Below are 24,717 nucleotides of genomic sequence, written 5' to 3'. Positions count from 1 at the left end.
TATCCTAATCCTGGGCTTCACACTTTCCTACAAGCTCCAGTAGTATAAATTCTGAACTTTTGGTTCCATTCAGTGTAAAAGAAGACGTTTTTAATACCCAACTTAAGTTTGTTTCACATTTAAAACATGAATATCAGATTTTTGTGTTGTCAATTATCCTTGAATACATTTTCTGGGTTATCCATGAATCGTTGTATTAAAGCATCAAGTGTGTTGAATGGGTTCAACTGTAAGCCCGTGGGTTAAGGATTTATGACAGGCATCCAGAACAGGCTGGAAATAGGGTGCAATAAGCCAGGTCACATCAACACAATGCCTGAAGGAAACACAAACCTCTGTAAGTACATTCAATCCCGACACAGGACATTCAACAGCATGTTCGACATTCAATTAAGATAACACACACCAGCAGGTGAAGCAGAAACATGCCACTTTACAGTCACTGGAGCTAGCAAACACTGTATTAGCAAACACTGCACTCACAAATGCTTAATGTTTGTTGGAGGGAAAAAGTGTTAGTGCAGTTTAACAGAACACCACCTGCCTTTAAGGGTCTTTGAGAGCAAGGGGCGGGAAGAGGTGGATGAGGGTTGGTGGAGGAAACAGTACAAGCAGAGGAGGACATGTTTTGTGGGTGAAAAGGGGGTAGGAGAGACCAGTGACTGCTTCCCACATGTCTGCACAGCAAGACGCCAGTGCTGCGGGTCAGAGTCAGGTTGAAGGAGGGTACTAGGATCAGTTTGGCAGCCAGGATAAAAGCTGGGTGACAGCAGGGTTTTAGGGTTGGAATTTGACTTTGGCTGAAGGTTTTGGAGGGTGTGGGGACAGACATTCGACATGCTGCTAGGGAGAGAGCTATGCTTAGGACTAGAGTGGGAGAGGAGCGGGGACAAGTTCCAGGGATTTGAGTTTAAGTTGTAGGACGTTGGATTTGTCTGGTGAGGGCAGCTGCCATTGGATAGGCTGTCTGAACTGGTTTGAGGTGGAGAATAGAAGCCGTGAAGCAACGATCTGTGATGAGGTGTTGATTCAGGATTGAACTTGGTGTTGTGCTGAGAGAAAGAGTAACTGTAGTTAGCGCTGCTTTGAGAAGGAAGTGGATGAGGACGGGGAATAGAGTAAAAGTGATGGGGAAACTGCAGTGAGGATGAGTAGGGTGAATAAGTGGGGAGATGAGAGGAGGTGCAGGGAGAAGGAGGATGAGGGTTTCCAAGGCAGAGGGAAAGCTGGGAGGCAAAGCGATGGTTTGGATGGCAGTGATGGAGAGGAGAAGGAGCAGACAGACAATCCAGACTGATGGTAGGCTGCAGGGAGGGACGACGGCTGGGCTGCAAACAGAGAAACAAAGGTAGAGGAGGGACATATGGGAAAAAAAGATATCACAGAAGACAGAGACATGTAGTAGAGAGGTGAGAGAGACAGGGATGAGCTGGAGCACTGATAAGCAATACTGTAACCAAAGCCATACAGTGACTGTGCCTCTGAAGCACGAACATAACAAGATGTTGAATTAATTTCCCTTGTCAACAAATAAAAACAACGGCAACATTCAATAATTCATACAACCACATTTTATATAACTTTTTAATGCAGGAAAGATAACAGAAAGATTTAAGGCTTAAAAAGAATCTCTTGTCTCTCAAATACTACACTGTTCAAAACATATGGCTTTAGTTGTAACCAAAAGACGCAGTTAAAAGATGCTAACAGCAGGGGCACGGGGGCAGTGAGTGAGGGTGAGGCAGCCAGCAGCTGGGGCAACAAACTGTGAGGTGGAAAAGAACAAGAGGAGGCAGGAGTGGGGGATGGTTTAATGGAGTGGCAAAGGCGAGAAATCAAGTATTTTAAACTTATTTTAAATGAATAAATACACATTTGCAGTATGTGTTCACATAATAAAGTAGTCTCCTTTGCTCAAATCTATTCTTCTATATAATCATCCCTTAATTGTCAGCAGGAGGTGATTATTATAATGACATATTACACAAAAAAGCCCACAGACTTAAAAAATTAAATTGCATTTCGGACGGCCAGAAGGATCATTGTATTAATCATACAAAAGCTTATTCTGCAATCTTTCACTTCTGAAGATTATTTTCTTGTGTGTCAAATGAAAATGTCCTTAGCTACATCTAAAAACTTAAACCATTAACATTTGTCATTCTTAACCTTGAATTTCCAGTCAAAAACAGCACACAGACAATGAGCATGAAGGGATCTTGTGTGTTTAAAAAGCCAAGCTTGTACAAATGGAGGAAACATCATATTAACTGATATACAAGTTATTACATTTTAATGCCTCATAATGAGACTAAAATGTCATTAACTCCACATTAGGGCAAAACAGAGAGACAGTAATCCTTTACTAAAGGGACCATGGGACATGCAATCATCAGTGTGTCTCTCTGCAAACAGCACAAACACAACAGATTATCACAACACCTGCTGAACTCATACAAGCAGACACAGACAGACAGACAAAACACACGTGTTACTGTATTTGAGGTCCTTACTTTGGGCGGTGCTTCCTCAGAACCTCCAGAGTCCCAGGAAACAGTGACCTGTCTCCTCATCTCCATCCTGTTCCTCTCCTTCTGCTGGAGTTTCTCCTCCTCTAAAATAGTGCTGCAAATAAGGAAGAAAACAACACAATATAACACAAACAGTATGCTGCTATTTCCATATGCTTCTATCGAGCTGTCAACTCAATCTTAAAGAGGCTTTCTAATAATTTTATTTTGAACCAATCCATGCTCTTTCCTCTATTGCTATTGTGTCTATGAGTGGTGACCATTCATATTTAAATAGATGCAAATATATGATGGTGCAACATTTCTGGCTACATTGTTTGGCCAAGTATAATCATGACTGAAATGAAACCATAGCAGGAAATCATGTCTACTCATAAGTTATGAACACGGTACACTACAGGGTTTCCCTCAATAGACTTTTATTTTTAATAAGAAACTGTCAGCTTAAGTGGTTTTCTCCCTTTTGCTGGACATATTAAATAACTCACTGATAACTCCACACACGAACAAACAAACAAACAAACAAACAAACAAACAAACAAACACACACACACTTATCATTGTGTATATCAAGAGCTTCATTACTGTGTGCTAAACAACCAAACACTCATGCATACAAAGCATTCCTCATAGTGTGTGTACAGAGCACCAGAGCATAAACTAAAGTCATTAGAAAAACAGATTCCATTCTGTTATGAAATGACTTCTCGCTCAGTCTTTCCCTCAAGTTGTGGTTCATCCCAGGATGCTCGAGGAACTCCCAATAATACTCCATAAATAAAAAGATAAAAACAGTTACGCTAAGTAACAATATCAATAAGGCTTGTTAAACCTGAACTCTTTTCTTGTATATTTACACAATTCTTTGAGGTTAATGTTGCTTGAGAACAAATTCAATCACTTGAAGGCCAAAGAGCGTCACCCGCCCACCCAATATTGTTCCTGTGTGATGCAGCCAAAGATACAACACTGAATTTAACCGTACTGACCTGCTTCCTGGGAAAACGGCAGCTAAACTGAACCCAGAATCCCCAAGAGGAAAACAATGCTGCTGAGGAGAGGACAGCTCCACTAATGATCAATCCAACACACACAAACACTGGACACACTCTGAACCCAGTCACACACTCTTTCTACTCTCCTTTGCTAAACAAGGGTAAGAGCTATTTCTGGTAACATGATAAACCCCCCATCCCACCCACCCACCCACCTACCCAACCACATGTTCTGTTGTCTCCTGCTGTGTTTGCGTACGTGTGTGTGTGTGTGTGTGTGTTTATGTTTGTGTGTGAGAAGGATTGTGTCCTTGCAGCTGTCAAAGTCAGTCTCATGTCAGGTCTTGTCTTTCTTTTGCATCACAACACATTCAAACACATCTATACAATCATACTGAAATCACAGTTTTATTCCAATGTATTACACGGTTATTACACTAAAATATCAAGATAATCACTTCTGAATATTGTTTTAAATATATTGTTATAATATATATATTTAATATTATGTATACATTTATATTATTTTCAATAAATAATATTTGTTCAGCTTTATTAATAAAATATATGAAAATGAACTTAAAATTGTGTATGCTATTTTACACTATTATTCTACATGTTCAAGTCTTTTCCTTCTGTGTTTGTATTTTCATGTTTCATGTATTTTCACAATTTATTTGATTTACTTTTCAAATATTGGCACGTATAAGTTGTGTTATCATTGGATGAGCCCTGTTCGATAATATTTCATCTAATTTATACGTTTTAAATTACATCCATAGATATCATTTTGAAATCTTCGTTTATTCCCCTCTCCGTCCCTTCCCAGTTTTTTTCACTTCACTTTTATTTTGGCTTACTTTGCTTTTTCTGTCTCCATCAGCCCTGTGAGACAAATGTTTTAAATGTGTTTCTCATTTCTGACACAAGTTTCTGTCTGCAGGAGAGGTTTTAGTTTTTGTGCTGGACTTTATTAATCCCACGAGTTAAACAAACAAATACAGACGACACTAAAACATATAATGGTATGTGCGAAAATAACCCGAGAGTCTCAAGCTGCTTGTAAATGCTGTCTCCCTGTGTTTAACAGCATCAAGGTATTGTAACATTGTCCCTTTTTTATTCAATGCCCACATGAGCAAAGTTATTAGATATCAATTCTGATTAAAACCAGTCATGAATAAATCGTCAAAGCTCGCCTTACAGTAAATTACGTCATGTTTGAATACGTGTGATGACGATAACATCAGCAGCACCTAGCAGCATCTACACTGACTCGCTGTCTCCGCCCCCACCTCGACCACCAGAACACCACCTGGAATAACACAGCCTGGTATGTTTATTTACTCAGGCTGAGGCTGACTGCTCAATCTCAAGACTTTTTAGCAACACCCCTTGGTACTCTCGTGTTCGTCTCACCTGAATGCTGTCGGATACAACTGTTACTGATGAGGAGTAGGATGAGAGAACCAGGGTTCAAGTGCACTGAGAAAAGGACCGGACAAGCAAAGGAAACATGTTTCTATACGTCCACGCTAATGTAAGGCTGACGTAAATGTGTAAACATGTCTTCAGAAGAGAAATCGGTTTAACAAAATCCAATCAAAATACAGAATTTACGTTGTTATGCTCAACCACCACTGTAGGAAAACGACTTGTAATTTGGGAGATCAAACTCAAGCCTGATTGTAGCTTTAGTTTTACTTTTGAAATGTGTTTTGCAGGAGAATTAAGGCTGTGGATTTTGTGCTTCATCTGTTGCACGTAGCTTGAACTTGGAAAACAACTACAAAGGGGCCAAAGCTCTTTAATGCGTATGACTGTGAGTATTAATTTGGATGGATTACGATTAAAGATAAGATAAGATAAGAAGGACATGAAAAAAAGGTTCTCCCAGTGGAGCACACCCTTTAAATACAAAATAGCCGCTCCAGACATCCTTCATTTGAGCACTGGTATGGTAGCATGCACTGAACATTGCATACTGTTACACATAAACAAAGGTAAAGTAAACTAATCAATCTATCATTTGGTAGAACCGTAAAATGAGATCGCCTGAAAAGACAATACTTTACCTTAGTAACAGGCCACTGGAAAAGCAACAGAGCACATATCAAATCCAGCTCTTCTAGAAAAAGATGTGGCCTCTAAAAGATGACAGACGGCTGGTACCCAGCATTGATACACAACTGAAGGTCAATGTGAGTAGCTTCAAAAAAACCCAGCAATGCCTTAAACGATAAAACTGACTCCTGCTGGCAGGGTGACTAAAATCTACTCTGCTGCTGAACAAAAAATCCCCACGATGCTACAGGCTAAAGTCCTTCACATCCCATAGACTTCACTATCAGGATAACACGATCTGAGGAGCAGGAGCATCCCAAGCTTAAACCAGGAGTGTAAGGAGCTGCAAGAGTTCTACAAGCATTTTTCATTTCTTCCATTCTCTCTTTCTCTCTCTACTTTCTCTCTCTCTCTCTCTCTCTGTTCTATGGAAATCTAGAGCTCCTGGCAGCTGCCCACTGTGTAAACACACACATGCACACATCCATACACACACACTCATGTTGGTCCACCATCTAGAAAAACTGTTGTAGAAGCTGAGAGCTGCATATTTGGCAGGAGAGACCTATAATTGATATTATGATATAAAAGCCAGCCAGACCGAACGTAAACCAAACTGTATGACCTTATATGGTATAACTTTCCTCTATTAATAGCCAGGGACCACAGTTAACATGGTCAATATTGACTTGGTTTCCAAGGCACTGGCTGAGGTTTTTTTCTTTTTCAACGACAACCCACAACAGCCAATTAAAAATATATGTTCTTAATTCTATCAGATTAGCGCTCAACGCAGGTCACATGCTTTTTTTCCACCCTGGCTTTGCAGCCCATAAAAGCATAAAACCACATACACACTAAACATGTGTCAAAGTGATGAGTAGAGCTGCAGGATGCAGAGGCCAGTGCATGTTTGGAGCCAAAGTAGGAAAAGTGAAATCAGGACACAATATGGAGGTGAGAGAGGTCAGGAGAAGATTAATAAATAAAAAAGAGAGGAGTTTGAGAAGAGAAAATAGGAGTAGAATCAGGAGTAGAGAGAGGTAAGCTGACCAGAGGAAAGTTGGAAGAGAAATGGTGGTGGAATTTAAGGTGTGAGTCATGCTGGTTTTGAGCAAACCTATAAAACCACGGGAGTTCATTACATGCTCTTATTTTCCTGTTTCTGTGTGTGAGAGGGAGAAGGACAACGGGAGAATGTGCATGTTGAAGGAAACAATGATGGCATCTCCCTGTGCTGCTGAAACCTGGTGTCTTTACATGTGTGCAGAAATGTATGTTGAAGAAACACAAAAGCTAGACACGATTGTTTTCTTCAGATGAATTAAACTCACTGTCATGCAGTTATCTGTATTTTTTTTAAATAATTGGCTAAATGAGCTGGTTAACATAGATTCAAACTTTTAAAATGTATAAGATATGTTGTTATTGATAATATCAAAATGTGAAATATCTTGTTTTGTATTAGCCCGCAGTTCATCTGTAGAATGGGATGCCACTAGTTATGAACGTGTTCCATTTCAAACAGCAAAACTGCTTTATTTGTTAGAAATGGACACGCACACATTTCAAATCAAGCTGATCCAGAAATAAAAGACGATGAAACCGGAGCACCATTATAACTGATTGCAGTGGTGTACTGGTGTCTCATCCACTTTAGACTCTGTTGTGTCTTCAATTGTTGTGAAATTGGGTGTGATTTTTTTTTTTCAATGGAAATATCCCCCGCAGTATTGCTGTGCTTTTACAGTAATCTTAAACTCACACTAGCAGCATCACTTCTGTTATTATGATTTATCTTGTCATCAGAGGTGATGCTGAAAGATCTCTTCTAGAAAAGTTCAGGTCTGATCATGCCTGTATGATTTTGCAGTGATGAGTCATGGTGGCTGGGAAAAGCTTGTTTCCTACTTGACATCTACTTTACCCTTAAAAACAAAGTGTGATTATACTCATTCAATCCCACAATCTTCTTCATATTTCTGATAGATACTTCAGTTCTTTTGGGAGTTTGAAGGAGGCTCTTAGATTGAAGCTATCTCAGACCTAACAGAGCAGGATAAAAGGTCTTCAAATCATTACTGTGCATGAACATGTAATCTAGTTTAATTGATCCAGTTTGTGTCAAAGCATGTTCAATGAAAATGATTATCTCTGTGTTCTTGTCATATCATTATGCCTGTTAGGACCCTTATAATCACAGTGTAATCCTACAATTTCTCACATAAATCACAAAACCTGTCAGGTTTCATAAGTTGAACTCTTTCTGTGTTTTCTTAGGGAAATTACATTTTTCCCTCCCTATTTGGATTTTAATAATATACGACACTGTACTCTCAGATTCTCAGGATTTAAATCAAAAGGTGTGGTTTTGTCACGTAACTACAGAGTGAATATCTCAGTAAATTTGATTAAAACTTCCCACAAACACTGAATTGTCTCGCCCAGCTAATAATTCAACATTGTATGACTCACAATTATGCTGGACCCCTTGTGCTTGAAGGGGAATATCATGACGTTGATATACTCTGGGCTTACTCAGACAGTTTTGAAATAGTGTACAGTGTCGTCTAGCTCTACTTTATCTGATCACAACATGCCCGGGTTATTTTCTCTGTCTCCAGGCAAGACAGTGATGTATCATTTAACACAGAAGCAAGGCGTGACAGAGATAACTCATTCAATCTATCTCAGTCATCTTCGCCTCGTGGTTGCCATGCCAACCATAATGTCAGCAGCCTAAACAGGATGAATAGTGGTGTCTGAAAGGCTTTTGGACCGTTTTGTTTTGGCTCAGTACTCCTGAGTGACGACTTTCAGGTAAAATCTGAAGGTGTTGAACCTTTTTGAAACTCTCTTGTAATACTTTCTATACAACTGGAAAGTGTGGGAAATAATTCTATACACGTCCAATAGAGATGTGTACAATGCAGAACACCTTTAAAGGTAAATATGACCACGTTCCAGAGCACTCTGGAATTAAAGCCAAAAACTCTGCCATGTTCAAATACCAAAAGGCTGAACTGTATACCACACTGCTGTAGAGAAAACATGGGCAAATTGTAATAGTGTTGATATACTATCTCCTGTCATAGTCAAACATCCACTGCATGTTTGGGATGTTACATTTGCAAAGTGAAATAAACACTGTTATCTGTAGAATTAATTTTGGAGCGACACCAATACATTGTTTATGGCAGCTATCGTCTCAACACACAGGAAATGATTTCTTCACTGTCTCCTTGAAAAAGTCTTCCTGACAAGACACTGAAATGATCCATACTGCCATCTTAATAACAGTAAATGTCACCTCATCTGTGTTACATTACTGTCTCTCTGCTTATCTGCCTGTATTTGATCATCTACAGACGTTTCTTCTGCTAGTCCATCATTTTCTTAAAGCTTTCATTCTGATCTGACGTGCAGCCATCAGCCAAAGAGAAAGGGGAGATTTTGACACTTGAATGTTTAGGATTTGTTCAAGGTCTTTTGTCTATCTTAATCAATCATGGTAATCTAACAAAACAAATGAAGCAGACCAACAGTGACACCTGCTGTTAGGACGGGACGGTGCAGAGAACACTAAAAAATATTGAATGTGGCACATTATTATCACCAAACCTATACAGGAAGAAAAAAATGTAAATGAAGATGGATCTACATTAAAGTGATCAAATGTCAGAAGAATATTATTTTTAGAAAACAGGTAGACGGAAGGGAACGTAATAAAAAACTGTCCAGAATAACAGACAAAAAATGCAACAAAACCAGAAGGTCTTAGCTTGAAACACACGAGTTAAACGTTTGACCCTGAGATAAAACAGATAGAATGACAATTTAACATTCTTAACATCTTTCAATGGTAGAGCATTGCAAGACTGATCAATGTTTCTCTTGTCCACTTGTTAAAGGTATAATATACTATATTTTAAACATTAATAAACCATATATCAAATACACCATAACTAAGTATTTTGTTGAGTTAGGACTTCCTCAAAAGAGGAGTAAAGCCAAACTCCCCCTAGGTTTGTTGTTCTGATCTCTGTTTTTCAAGCTGACAGGATGACGCTTCCTTCAGCTTGTTAACATGTCACTCAGAGGCTTAAAGATGTTTCATACATGTTTCTTCACATGAACCCCGCCATGTCCAGCCAGAGACAGCCCAGCCCACTCAGGGACGCTGTTTGTAGGGGCAAAATGGGGGAGTATCGTCGCATGAGTACAATTGCAGGAGAACCAACTTTCCAAAGCAAAGAAAATACTTTCTTTGGTCTACAATACTGAAATGAGAACTCAATCAACTTTGGGCTGAATATCAGGACAGAGATATGTCCTTCAAACAGCTGCACTTGGTTGGAACACTAAAGGAGGGGATGGGGGAGAAGGGGAGCGATGCACTGAGGGAGTTTGTATTGGTATGAGAGACTGGTGCTGATGTGTGACATCTACCAGATCAAAAATCACATATTACACCTTTAAAATCTCCTCATGACACTGAGCCCCAAATGGCTCACACCTACAGAGAAACACAAAGAGACACAAACACACACACACAGATGCTTTCAGACCACACTCCATTAAGTACCTTAGCTGTGTTTTGAGTTCGGTGAAGCGTGGCCTCTTGCTGGGGTCATACGACCAACACTTTGTCATCAAGCTGTAGAGAGTAGGAGGGCACTGAGGGGGCATGGCCAGTCGCTCGCCGTTTTCTATCCTGCCGATGACATCGTTGTTCTTCACACCCTGGAAAGGCTTGACTCCAAACATTAAGATCTCCCACATACAGACGCCTTTGAAAAGACAGAAAGACATAAACACTCAATCACTATGCCACAGCTACCTACTGGCTCTTAAACACTGCAGAGGAAGAGTCAAGGCTTAACCAGAAGCAGACTTAAAACGGAATCCAGTTCTACAGCACAAAACATCAGAACAAGAGTGATACAGAATGAAAGTCAGGTAAAAGACGGTTTCGATGTTAACTTACCAAACATCCAGACGTCACTGGCTGTGGTGAAACGCCTGAAGTTTATGGACTCAGGAGCCATCCATTTAATAGGAAGTTTACCCTTAGATGCTAAAAAACAGGAATAAAGTCCAATGTCAGTCCAATAATTAATAATAGTACTTTCCACTATACGTTGTGACGAACAGAAGGGAGTAATCAGGAGATGGTGAAGTTTGGATTTATGGGAACACCTTGCAGATAGAGGTACTTTATTACCTTTGTAATAAGAACTGTCTTCCATGTAGCGTGACAACCCAAAGTCCCCGAGCTTCACACAGTCCACTGTAGACACCAACACGTTCCTCGCTGCGATGTCCCTGAAGAAGACAAAACACTAAAATGACTACTGACTGAATGACTATAAATGAATAAATTGACTCGACACACTTCACAAGATTAATAAATTGGCAGTATTGTATTCTATTATTATGTTAAAATTCTCGCATATCGGTATCTGTTTATTTTTAGTGACATTATATTGCATACCTGTGTACAAAGCGCTTGCTCTCCAGATATGCAAGAGCTGTGCTGAGCTGATATGAGTACAAGATGAGAGAGGCCAAGTCCAGACTGTACTTCCTCACCTGGAGAAATGACCGTAACTGTGGGGAAGAAAAAAATCACAGACAAAGGAATGTGAGAGTGTATCAATATCGACCGTGGAAAAAAGATGATAAGTGATGATAAGTCTCCATGCTGATTTTTACATGCTAACAACATCAAGGTTAACGTACTGTTTATTTTAAGCATTATACAAAACCTCAATAGAGTCCTACCTCTCCAAGTGTGCAGAGCTCCATGATGATCCAGACCGGGTTCTCAGTGATGACTCCCATCAGCTTCACAATGTGAGGGTGGTCAAACTGGCGCATGGTTACTATGGAGAAAACAAGAAGGTTGGCAAAAAATGAACGTCTTGAAAGGTGCAGGTAACATCTGAGACACACACATCAGGAACTTACAAGCTTCTTGGAGAAACTTTTCCCTGACGCTGTCTGATGTGGAGTTCTTACAGGTCTTCACTGCCACAGACAGTGCCGGGTTCTCCTGCATGAAACACATCCAAAAAAGTAAGAAGCAGTACAACAGAAGCATCCACATACATACATACATACATATTCACTGTCTGAAGGACATCTATGCTTCTGATATTACGATGCAAGTTATTTTGTTTAGTGTAGCTTTAAAATGATTTTGCAACAAGAGCTTGAGAAAGGGCAAAGAGAAAATTGCAGATTGCCTGCATTGATTACATGCACATTCATAGATTTAAACAACTAACAAATCAAATCTTTAAAGGTAAAAGGATGGTTCTACAAAATGTCCAAAATGAAATGGTTCAAAGCATCAGACTGTCCATTGATGTATATTTTAGCCATGAAGCCCTCAAAGGAAGAGGATAACATAAAGTAGACTACATTTTTCACATTCACATTCAGAGGTAAAACTTGTTGCATCTTAACATGTTTCAAAAGCTCACATCAGTGAGAAAAAGACCACGAACCGGACTGATGTAGACTCCTTGATGGACGTCTCCAAACTGACCCTCGCCTATGCAGCGTCCCAACTCAATACAATCTCGCTGAATCTCATAGTCCCGCGCTATACACACAATACACATAGACATGAACACACACATAATTGGACACACAGAGGGAAGAAAAATAGACTTTGAGGAATTACGATCATACACAAACACTTCCTTTAACATGCCTTGAATTAAACAAACTTGTCAGAGTGCTTTTAGGTTTAGTTATCTCAGCAAATGTATTCAAATGTGTCAAAGTTTCTATTTTAAGGAGCTCTGGAAACATTTCATAGCCAACCAAAGGGCGTAGAGCGAGCTCATTAACTTCACGACTAAAACATTTTTGTTGCAGGGAGTAACTTGAAACTGGACAAAGCATTCAGATTAAATTATCCTGAGAGTTAATGCAACCTCAGACTCTGACAAGAAGCTTTATGGCAATCAGCATAGCTCAATGTCAACAGCATGCAGCAACAGCATCAGCAAACCACAGCTAGACATGCCATGTGACACGCACACATAACAGCCATGACAGTGTATATCTATGATCATGAATTACAACACCGAATCAAATGTTATATGGATAAAGTCAGGTAGATTTTACAGTGAGATATAATCATCAATCCATTCATTTAATGCATTTGTGAAGTAGCCTTGAGTGATGTACAAATGCACATTTGTGTTCAGTTTAATGTTCAGAAAACAGGAATTCAAAAGCTCTGTGAATTCTTGGCTGTTGAGAAGCTGATGGTTTGCTTTGTCTGACAGGCATGAAACTGTTGACCTGACTTTGTCCATGTAATCAGCATGTGAATATAGCAAACATGGCACCATAGGATAGCAGAAAACTGCACCTCTCCAACTTGGTGAAATGTCTTTCACACATGTTTAGAACACATATACTAACTTTAGAGACAACTATACTGGGCAGGCCATAATTATTGCCTTTAAATGCTGTGCATGTAATCTGAAGTCAATCATTATGGTTAAACAATAGAGAAGGACTGCCCTGTTTTTTGATGGTTTGGGTTTAAAATAAGACAGTATATATATGTCCTACATGTGTATCCATTTAAACCCCTTCAGTATTGCTGTGCTTCTTTCCACAGGACAAAGTTGTGAACAGGAGCATGATGACAGTAGAAAACAGTGATTCAGCTGTTGCCCTGAGCAGTTAATGGGTTTCAACAGCTTGCATTATACTGCAGGTCTCATTGTTTATATCACTACAAAAACCGTTTCCTACCTGTAACATTCAAAAACACACACAAATATCATAATCTAACTTATGGGCCTCATTTTTGAAACTACCATCAATTCAGCCCAAACATGGCAGCACATCAAACATCAACAGGAGGTAGGGATCAAATCACCAGGGTACAGAAACAGAAATGAACTCAGAATTTAGTTTTAAGTTGCAGGCAAACATAAAATAAGGGTCAAGACAACCAAATCAAAGTGCCATCACAATACAACCAGTCTCATGGTACGTTCCAATCATTACCTTGATCTAGTCCATAGTATTCTAGGAAAACGGGTTAGTGATAGGAGACAGAAATAACTAGCTGTGAGTACAGAGATCCATCAACTTTTGCTGCAGTCTTTTTTTTTTAAATTTTCCTACAATAGACTGGACACTGATGCGGGTAGGTTGAGAGTACTGTCTGAAGAAAGTTAGTTTTTGTTGAATGCGAGCAACAAGACAATTTCCCAAAAAGGTTTTCATGATGCAATCTAAACGGCAAATAAATCTTTGTTAATGCTTTGACATCAGAACAGGACTACAAACGTTGAAGCTGCTCAGTCCAGACGTCAAATCTTAACAGACCTTGGCCAGCAGAATAACATATATGCATTCTTAGATTACATAAATAGGTAAAGTCTTTAAAATCTGTAATTACCATGTTATGCAACATGACTAGTGAACAGCACAGATAAGAGTAATGGTTTCTCTTTCTGGAGATCTATTGTATGGTGGATGTTGTCCTATCTCTGTAACAGTTTAGCATACTTGCTCTCACTGTGTGTGTGTGTGTGTGTGTGTGTGTGTGTGTGTTCACACCGTCAAGCTTTGCTGTACTATTCATGAATATTAAGAAAGCAAAGCCGTGTTGAAATTGTTGCAGCCATGTTGAAATTTGTTTGCATGAAACAACATTTGCTTGCCATACCTCGGCAACATTTTGAGGTGATTTAAGTGGGTAATTATGTCAGTTAAACTCTCTTTAACTTAGTGTCCATGCTCCAGTCCTATCATATAGTATGTTAAGGTACCCATCTTAACTGCCTTTAAATGCTGCCTGTATAGCATCACGACTTTCGTTGTTAAGATGAATACTTGTACTTTTAATAAAGATTAGCAATACATAAAGTTAATGTAATGAAAACATTGGGGCTAAATGATATATCAAAGCAGCCTGAGGAAGCTTCTATTCCTATTCAATCTCATGACAACTGAAACAAACATAGATCGCAGGTCTATAAATAAACAGACAGCATGATGTGGTTTAAACAGTTTCCCCTTCGATTAAGACTTGTGTGTGTAACCCTGGAATACAAAGGTCATTCAGGGAAAAGAAAAACCCTTCATGATTATTAGTAATCATTATTTTGTATTGCCAGCCATTTTTTTAACAATCAATCCAGGAGGAGATTATCGTTTGCTGTTATCTGAACAGATTTGTAATCAGGCCTGGAATATCATAAGAACCTCTGTTGTACAGTGATAACTGTTAAGTAATAAATAACTGTTATATATGGTTAGAGTTTACATTTTCAAACTCAACACTGCATGCTATGTCTGACATTGTTGAAAAGTTCTGGTGTTAACCTTTACATTAGTGAATTGAGTGAAAAATGATTTTTCTTGCGACTTTAATACACTTTTTAATTATCTGGTTTGGGGACAGAATAACTGCTGCTCACAGAGACATATTCTTAAAATAGGACAACAACAAATGAAAACTCTGATATATTTCTTATAATAACATAAAAGTTGAAAATTATAATAATACCATGACACAGAAGAGAAGTCTTCTCGTCTGAACCTAGCTCAACTCCAGTCACACAATTAAAGACTCACATATGTAATCTACAGCAGTGCACACACACAAACATTCATTCCTAAAAATCTTTCATCCTCATCACCTTACTAAACCTTGTCTGAGCCCACACGATCAAGCGATCACACAATGTGCTATACAAGTCTTTGTGTCAAGTCAGCTGCCTGTCATGTATAAGCACCTGTGTGTGTCTACTTACTTGAAGGCATGGTATAGGTGTCCTCCTCATCTATGATCTCTGCGTAGTCGTCCGTTTCTTCAGAGAAAAGCAAAGAGGGGAGGGAAAAAGAACATTCAGTCTCAGTCAGGCTGGTAACATACAGAAGAAAAGAAGAAACAGAAGAGTTTGCAACACTCTCACTTCTTAAAACTTTTATAGAACCAGCTGAGCTTTCAGGGAAACATTCAGTTTACCGAAAGGAAAGCTTTGAGACAACGCTCACCAAAAGCCCAGACACTAATAACACCCTGTGAATACTTAGATCCCCCACTAACAATATGACAATGAAACTTTTAAAATCAGAGTAAGCAACTTTAAAATATTTTACACAATAAAAATAAATAAACAACAAAAACATCATAAAATAGAAGTACCTTTCCAAAAGCCCGTCACCATACCCAATTCCAAACACATGCTTACCAATTTAAAAGTTCATGTACAATAAAACAGCTTCACATAAGGAATGAAGGGCAGAAGAGTACAACAGAGAGAGAAACAGGGAAGAGGAAGGGGAGGGATGGAAAAGGTTTTGTTCTTTCCACAGAAAAAAGTTGAAGAAAAACAGGTTGAGTCATGGATCAGGCTGGAGAGGAAACAGGCTGATAAGGAGAGAGATAGTTCACACACGTACAGTATCACTAAATGTAGAAACCCAGAGCAGGAATACCACTGAGTTACTAATTTAGGACGGTTGACAGAAAAAATGTTGTTTACCATCGCCACTAGTGTGACCTGCAGGAGCCACATGCAGCATGAAACACACACACACACACACACACACACACACACACACACACACACACACACACACACACACACACACACACACACACACACACACACACACACACACACACACACACACACACACACACACACACACACACACACACACACACACACACACACAACACAACACAACACACACACACACACACACACACACACACACACACACACACACACACACACACACACACACACACACACACACACACACACACACACACACACACACACACACACACACAGAAGGAGAATATAGAGTTAGTATTACTGTAAAAACAAATGAGGTCACAGATATTTTTTAATGGCTGCTTCATTTGGTGTCCTTTTAATTTAATTCTACATGAGTTAGTCAGAGGTCAGTAGACAGTCAGGGCAGAGTGACTAAAGCTCTCCATGGGGACATCTGGCGAGACAAGGACTCTTCACTGCACACACAGATGAGGCTTTATAGGGGAAACAGGGTACACACACACACACACACACACACACACACACACACACACACACACACACACGCACACACACACGCACACACACACACACACACACACACGCACACACACACGCACACACACATCTTTACACCCTTCATCTAACTGGTAGTGGTCACAGTCATTCATGACATTTAGAGCAGCAGAATGAGAGGAAGATTAAAAGAGGGGAAGCAGAGAAACAGGCAAGAGAAAGAGAGGCAGAGATTTATACCTGAGACACAGACAGCTCTGGTTCGTACTCCATCCATTCGTTTTTCCATCCGCCTCTCATGATTTGAAACTCTGGACAGGAGAAGAGAAATTTACTCTTGGTTCACAATAAGATTAAGTAAAGATAGTAGTGCAACTAGAGGAATGGAAGATAGACAGCCTGTGTGTATTGTGCCACCAACAGTAAAATATAAAAGCACAAATGAAAGTCTTTACGTAGAACAGAATGATGTGAAAAATATGGGCACATCCAGGACATTCAACTTTTATCATCAAGACCCAGATTAAAGCTGGTTACTAAAATTAAAACTATTTCTGTCTGCAAAAATTCACATTTCAATTCAAAAAAATCAAAGCATCACCACAAAGTAAACTACAACTGAATTCTCTCACAGTAAAGTAACAGCTTTAATTGTTCTCACTTAAGAAGTGAAACAAAAAGAAAAGTCTGCTGACTTACTTGGGGATGGAAGGCAGAGCTCTGTCACCCTCTGCACAGACAAAATGAACACATGAATCAGACACACAACAGACTGGCGCCACATCACTGTAAAACATTTCTTTGCAGCCATTGTTATTTTTAGAAAAGACTAGCTTAACACTGACAGGCTGGTTATTCAAAGTGACAGGCTTAAAGCTTCAACAGCCACAATCAGACTTGACTTCTGTGTGAAAGATGGCTGACAGTAATTTCAACTCAGTCCACTATTTATAGTTTCATTCTCTGCATCGTGTAACTGTTGCAACCTAAACAACACATCAAACATTTGAAGGCATACAACCATACCATAATAATGCTGTGAATAAGTCCCAACATTAAAACATTTGGAGACTTAATGGAATATTAATGCACATGAAAAAAAACGTGTGGCTTACCTTTGTGGACTCTGACGATGAAGGAGTGAGTAGCTGAGGAGACGAGCCGACAGTAACCGTCAATCAAGTCAGCCATGTTTTCTGCAGTTGTCAGCAATGCCGTGGTGACTGTGAGGGGCTAGACACACAGAAACACACACACACACACACACACACACACACACACACACACACACACACACACACACACACACACGGATGACTGTAAGAGTAGGACAGAGAGTTGCTTCACAGTGACACAATGACAGCTTTATTAGGGATACCATCTTCTACCAGAGCACATACAGACACACACACAGACAGATACTCCAGCACACATGCGTTTCCACTAGTAAGGCCTGCTGTGAACATACACACTCACTCTCGACAGACACACTCACGCTGACACTCGTGCAGATGGCTACACCCGCCTTCACCCTTCAGTGTTGCCTCCCTCTTTCCTAATATCACTTCCTGTTTTTCCTACATGTACAATTTGAAATGCCTGATATATTTAAAAGGTGACAAAAAATCAAGTAAACATCTGGTTTTGGCTTACAAATACAATTGCTTTAATATGGGAGAAATATAGGGATGGACCCTGCCTCTTTAAATACATTAACTTCATGTCAATCAGAGGTTTACATTAAAACAATACAGTTGGAATATACCAAAAGTGAAAACCAAACAATAGGCTATACATAATGACTCAAAAGTATAGCCCTTCAATAGAAAGGGAAAACGTAACAGTTTGTGTGTGTGTGTGTGTGTGTGTGTGTGTGTGTGTGTGTGCTGTCACCTCTGGAGCTCCTGCTACGTTGAGCTGCAGCATGCCTTTCCTGTCTTTCTCCTCCAGCGCAGAGTATTGAATGGACTGAACCTGGTTAAAGTTAGCTAAGTGTGTAGGCTGCGGAGACAGACATAGAGAGAAATTAAAATTCACATGTAACTTCATGCACCATGCCGGTGCCTTTATTCAGCTCACTGAAAATTGTCTTTTTAAAGAACCATTAACCATTGAAGCAAGGATACACAGGTTTGAGACTTATTTTCCCCATAGATAGTTACTTGTCTATTTATGTTTCTATTTTTTATAGAAAACATAAACAACAACAGTAGCCACACTTTGTAAACACTGAGCATAAAATAATTTAGTCATTACATTTTTGAAGGCCGAACAGGACGAGGTCTGATTCATTAATATTCAAAGATCAACCTCTTGAACTAATTATTGAAACTTTGAGAGGCAGCCTGTCTCATTAAGTTGAAATTTAATTACTCAATTTTAAGCACTGCAGCTGTTTTATTCCCTAATCAGATCAGCTGGCACATATGGCTTTGTCAAGAAGATGCTTTATAACAAAGACTACATGTCAACAGGCATTCGTGCACTCATTTCACCTTAGGCAACTAAGGAGTCATGAGAAAAATCAGTCTAGGTGCAAACCAGTAGATGGCGGTAGAGTGAGTTGACGTTATGGCCTTCAAAATAAAAGCCTACAGTTTTCAATAAATCATTCTTATGAATATAATCATAGAGTCATACGATAAGTGAAAGTAAGAAACATTTAAAAGGGCTACGCTTCGCCTGATATCAAAATTCAACCTTGTGCATGAGTGGTCAGTGTGCATACTCACCGTTGAGCCCTTATCTGTGAGGTAGCTGATTCCTTCCTCTGGTCCGATAGCTAACTCTACTGATATTACCCAACTACACTGAAGGGAGAAAGGAAGAGAAGGCAGGAAATAAGATGTCACATTTCATTACATCGTCTGCTTTATTAACCAAATATTATACTAACAGAAATGTCATAAAACTATTCTCATCCGTTTTCACTTCTTGACATTCAAATCCCTCTGGGACAGATGGTGTTTTGCATACTTTAGTTGACAGACAATATAATGAAAATACAGACGATAACAAGCTATAGGCAGTGAAACATGCTAAGTAACCTCAACCTCACAATCCTGGATTTTGTATGTTCTAACATGGAAACTGTCTAATTAGACTTCACCAGAGATCATTACATGCAACATATTTTCTCCTCATTAACCTACCCCCAAAGCACATTTGAAGCACTCTTTGTCGAAGCGGTAGATGGGAGAGAGTATCTCAAAGAACTTGTGGATGCTCTGCTCATCGTTGAGGTTAGCGAACGGCTTAAAGGTCTGCTGGATCTGCTTACGGAGAGTCTTCGCCTTAGAAAAAAACATTAACAACTCTGGTTGGTTCAGGGCCAGTAACCCACGAAGACAACTGATAATGCACACTGTGAGTGACAACAGGGGGTTTCATTTAAGACCAGACAATGAGATTAGAAGAATTTCAGCCAGAAATCTTTTCTGTCATCAATTTGTCTGCCTGCCAGTCAGCTGGACGCTCAGTCAAATGGCCATCCAGCTGTCTAGCTGGGACAGCAGGACAAAGATTCCCAAAGACAAGGATGCCCCACTTCTGTGATATATAGAAGGCAATTAAATGGAAGGCCCTAATAGTTAGTCAGGTAGATAAAAGTTGAAGTTCCTGCCTTGTCAGTGGTTTTGTCTCACCTTCAGGGAGTCCAGCAGGCTTTTAGGGAAGAACCTCCTCAGACCAACATCTTTCCTATAATATCAAGAACATAGTCATTAATTTTTTTTAAAATTATTTGGTTAAAAAAAAAGTTGAATGTAAATGAAAGGCAAAATAATGTGGACACATAAAAACACTCTTACTCTAGTAGTTCATAATTAGATTTCTTGTCAAGAGCGTTTCCTGGCATCTCCCTGAAAAACCTCCTGTAGTATTCAGAGGGGAGAAGAAACAGTCAAGAACCAGTTTGAACAAACCAAACAGTTTGGTCCATTCTAGTCATGGATGTGGAATAAGAATAATCTGTCTGTGTGTGTGTGTGTGTGTGTGTGTGTGTGTGTGTGTGTGTGTGTGTGTGTGTGTGTGTGTGTGTCTTACTCACCTGATTTCCAAACAGCCCAGTTTCAAAGCGACTTCTTGATCCACCTGATCAGCTATATGGTGCATGTAGTCACTTTTTACCTGGAGAAACACAGACGGACAACAATTTTTTTTGATTCCAACACTGCATTACAGTAGCTTAACCTTAAAGCGTGTTATATATGAATTTTATTATGTAATCCGATGAAGAACCAGTGTACGTGAGTATGAGTCAGTTTTTAGAGTTAAGTGACAGAATGGAGGTACCAAAGCTTATAATGCACTTCAGAACAGGTTCCAGAAAAGATGAGATATAATGTGACACAAATAAAACACTTTTATTCAGCATTATCTCACAATTAGGTAAAAGTTATACCTGCCATTTTGTGTTTCTCACCTGGTGATAGAGGTAGTTGAGAGAGGGTTTGTCTTCAGAGAAATGGCTGAGATAACCTTTAGGAAGGTACCGCATCCGCAACTCATACCTGAGAACGACATCATACATTTTGGTATGAATAACAGCACAGTCTGTACACTACACCCACACAGAGAATTCCATATCTCTACTGTAGCATGTCTGTCTGAATGCACAGAGCGTGAAAAAGCATGCTAACTCAGACACACAGCTCACAAATAATCGGAGCTCAATATATTGTAAAGCCACACATTTGGTCCAGTTTGAGGTATTATGAAGAGTTGGAGAAGAACGGCATTACTTTTCAGAAATAGAAAAAACATTGAGCTGCATTCATTATGTTATGTTAACCACTTTTGACTTTCACTTAACAACATTGTTTCAAAAGGTTAAAAAATGTACAATTCAACAATTTGATAGAACATTCACGGCATCTCTTAGCGTTTATCTTTGCATTATTTTCTTAATTTCTCCTGTTTTAGAGGAGGGATTAACAACATGTTGGCTTCATAATAGCACTTATGCAATGGTAGACATTATGTCTTGCTCAAAGTCACCTCAGCAGGGTGGCTGTTTGCCAACACCCCCTGAGTGGAAACCAAGTCTTGAGGCTGAAAGATGCCCTTTTCTCCTCATTATATTACTGGCTGGCGGCACAGTCAGACCAGCTTTTGTATTTTGCTGACAGTTAACTTACTGAAAGTGATAACCTTGTGATACCATAAAGCATTATGAGATTCCTGCTGTTCGAAAATTCCAGTTAACTGTTCCACAGTAGTACCCAGTCTGGCCATCATTGTGTATAGTGACATATTACTTTATGACTGACATATTGCGGTGACTGTAGTCGAGAGAAATGGGTCAGCAGAGCAGTGAGCTCTGCACTGCTGTGATGCTACAGGCCTGTAGTTAGGCAACAGAGGAAACTCAAAAGACACAATGAATAAAACATCCTCGTTTTATAATGAATGATGCAAAGAGAGAGAGAGTGTGAGAAGAGAGAAAAGGATGCGTGTTTGAGAGAAAAGAACTGGACCACAAAGAAAACACAGATGTCAGAGATGAAGAGAAGGGAGGATGGAGAGAAAGATCAAAGTGAAAAAGGAATTGAAAGCGCACGAGACAGAGTGAGAGAAAACACGCAAGGGAGCGTGAGACAGGAGTGAGATAGTCAGTCCATCCCCTGGGCTGCTTCTGCCATTCTAACAATAGCTTGGCAGAAGCAGAAGCTCCTGTGGGCTTGCAGCTCTGCCGCCATGCGAGGCAGAGCGGCAACAACTGGCGGAGCTGCTCGGCTGCATGTTAGCGGTGTGAACAACTGGTTCACTTTGAATTCATTTCAATTTTAATGACTTTGGGTGTAACACATCAACAGCAGGACAGTGGGCTGAATTGTAAGAAGAGCTGTTAACAATATGGACTGCAGATGGCTTAGAGCCAGCCCAGTTTAAAATGATGGTGAACATGGACAAAGCTTCTTTCATATAAGACGGATACATGAGATAAATGTTTTCATCAGACAGCGCTGTTCATCCCTCATAGCAGAGTGGAAAACTGGATCAGATAATCTGGAAGAATTAGGCTCTATGAGTTATAGTGTAATAATAGCAGTAAATAATGTCAGCAAGAACATGCAAGTTGTCTACTTGTGTGATGAAGTCACCTTTGCCAGTGCAAATCAAATTAATGCCAAACTGTCAACCTTTTATTTATTAGGGCTATAAACTCCTCTGTATTTACAATTGGGAGACATGGATGAATGAGGAAAAGATTAAATGAGGACCGTTAAATGTCAAGAAAATAGAGCAACTCCATAATTCATACTTGGTGGTAAAATGTTCTACTCCTCGAATGCAGTCGTTACCATAACTGTGTTTCAGGTCAGTGGTTTAACAACAGCATAACATTGTTTCATTGGGACCATATGTTACAAACTCTACAAGTTGTAGCTTATAAAGTTAGCTCAATAAAAAAGCTCTATGTTGTCAGGTTTGCAGCTTTAGTAAGTGTAGCTTATTTACACTTGAATACAACTTTCATGAAGATTAAATATTGGTTGTAAAATATCAGCTTCTTGTCTTCCTCTGAGGAGAATAAAGTGATTTAATGTAATTGACCTGCTGCTTGATATGAGCTCAATATTAAGAGAGAATGGTGTCATCCAGCATCTACCTTAAGACAGAGGTGTCATCAAAAACAAGTCCCTCATGCCCCATTATCCCAAATGGTTAAAAAAAAAAGTAAGACATGTGCTTAATGAGTCAGAGTCAAAACATTGAATATTGTGGTAACTCTACCTCCACTCCTCCTGGGGGTGCTGTTTCTCATATTTCTCCCTGATGTGACAAACGCCCAAATCAGGGTGTAACCAATGAAGTGCATCAGAGTGCAGGTGGGTCAGACGGAGGCCCAAAGAGGACACACAGCGCAATTTGTGGATCTCTGCTATCTTCTGGATAACACCCTATAGATCCAACAAGGGAAAACAGTAAGGATCAGAGAAATTGTGGCATGAAAGGCCAGAAGTTGAGAAACGTTTGTGTGTCTTACCCTGACATCTGTAGCATCTCCGTGCCTGATATTACTAGCCCAGGTGCATGGTTCGCTGTTTGTCTCAAAATAATGGAAGATCTTCAGGACCCTGTCCATGGAGCCTGGTGGCCGCTCGAGGCCTCCTGCAGAGCCGCTGGTACCAACACCAGTACCACCAGGCATCCCAGACCGGGATTTCACCCCACAACCACCCGTTGCCGAGTGATTGTGGTTCGGCTCCAAGTAGGAAGACGACGCCATGCCTGACTCGGAAGCTGCGGCTGGGGCTAACTTGCTGTCATATTCTGAGAGAATAGAGAGAAAGCGGAAAAAGGCGAGAACAGATGTGAAAATGTGGATTTATTGTTGATATTTAATCAGCTGGATGTTTGATAAGACTTCGTGAAAGAGGCATTACACAGTGCATGGGAATGAAAATCAGGTAGTTTCAAAAATGTATCCATCAATTGATGATTCTTGTAACGGATGTACTTATTCGCCTGTAACATTAGCAATTACTCTCCGCCATTGTCCAAAGCTCTCAGGCTAGTGGCCCTCCATTTAAATGCAGTTTCTTGAATACTGAAGAGACCAATTGCTCTAAATCCTCTAACAGCCATTGTTGGTATTAAACCTGAGAAAAATGTAATTCTTTGGGCTCAGTCTGATTGCATTGCTAATGTCACTCTTTTAACCTAAGGATGCACCCTGCCCCAACCCCGTCCTTTAAACACTGGGTCAGAGATACATTACAAAATCTGACTGAAACTAGAAAAGGTTCTTCTCTACCCTTTCCCCGTTCATTGACAACGACGTACCAGCTCCACTAGCAGCTCTACCACCTCTTTAGGACCTGCTTTGTTTCACACTGTTTTGCTTAGAGCTAAGCCCCAATATTCACAGTTCCTGGCTGGTCTGATGGTTTCTAAATTGTCTTCAAAAGCACAAACAGACAGTTTCTGTTGAGGGAAGCTCAATACATAAATAAATATCTATAAATACAAACCAATAATAATCCATTCAGATCATCAAAGGGGATTTTTTTTTTTTTAAACAGAACCACAGTGTTGTGAAAAATGATG

At 39.7% G+C, this 24,717-nt stretch overlaps 1 protein-coding gene across 1 annotated transcript in view; it reads right to left on the bottom strand.

Moving 5' to 3' along the window:
- The window catches only part of LOC132984226 (focal adhesion kinase 1-like), a 55,037-nt gene that overhangs the window by 14,378 nt on the left and 15,942 nt on the right, over positions 1-24,717 (bottom strand). Inside the window, exons 3-25 of the mRNA XM_061050964.1 lie at positions 23,654-23,940; positions 23,401-23,567; positions 21,086-21,173; positions 20,711-20,790; positions 20,472-20,534; positions 20,307-20,361; positions 19,815-19,955; positions 19,395-19,472; positions 18,556-18,663; positions 17,778-17,895; positions 17,362-17,392; positions 16,903-16,973; positions 16,123-16,140; positions 15,388-15,444; positions 13,631-13,651; positions 12,103-12,200; positions 11,561-11,645; positions 11,375-11,475; positions 11,085-11,200; positions 10,815-10,915; positions 10,578-10,667; positions 10,176-10,380; positions 2,514-2,625 (exon numbers count right to left, since the gene is read on the bottom strand). Coding sequence (XP_060906947.1) covers positions 2,514-2,625; positions 10,176-10,380; positions 10,578-10,667; positions 10,815-10,915; positions 11,085-11,200; positions 11,375-11,475; positions 11,561-11,645; positions 12,103-12,200; positions 13,631-13,651; positions 15,388-15,444; positions 16,123-16,140; positions 16,903-16,973; positions 17,362-17,392; positions 17,778-17,895; positions 18,556-18,663; positions 19,395-19,472; positions 19,815-19,955; positions 20,307-20,361; positions 20,472-20,534; positions 20,711-20,790; positions 21,086-21,173; positions 23,401-23,567; positions 23,654-23,940 — 2,291 coding nt within the window. The remainder of the gene's footprint in view (positions 1-2,513; positions 2,626-10,175; positions 10,381-10,577; positions 10,668-10,814; positions 10,916-11,084; positions 11,201-11,374; positions 11,476-11,560; positions 11,646-12,102; positions 12,201-13,630; positions 13,652-15,387; positions 15,445-16,122; positions 16,141-16,902; positions 16,974-17,361; positions 17,393-17,777; positions 17,896-18,555; positions 18,664-19,394; positions 19,473-19,814; positions 19,956-20,306; positions 20,362-20,471; positions 20,535-20,710; positions 20,791-21,085; positions 21,174-23,400; positions 23,568-23,653; positions 23,941-24,717) is intronic.

This window comes from Labrus mixtus, chromosome 11 (assembly GCF_963584025.1).
Source record: "Labrus mixtus chromosome 11, fLabMix1.1, whole genome shotgun sequence".
Lineage (NCBI taxonomy): Eukaryota > Metazoa > Chordata > Actinopteri > Labriformes > Labridae > Labrus > Labrus mixtus.
This window is presented reverse-complemented; position numbering and strand designations above follow the sequence as displayed.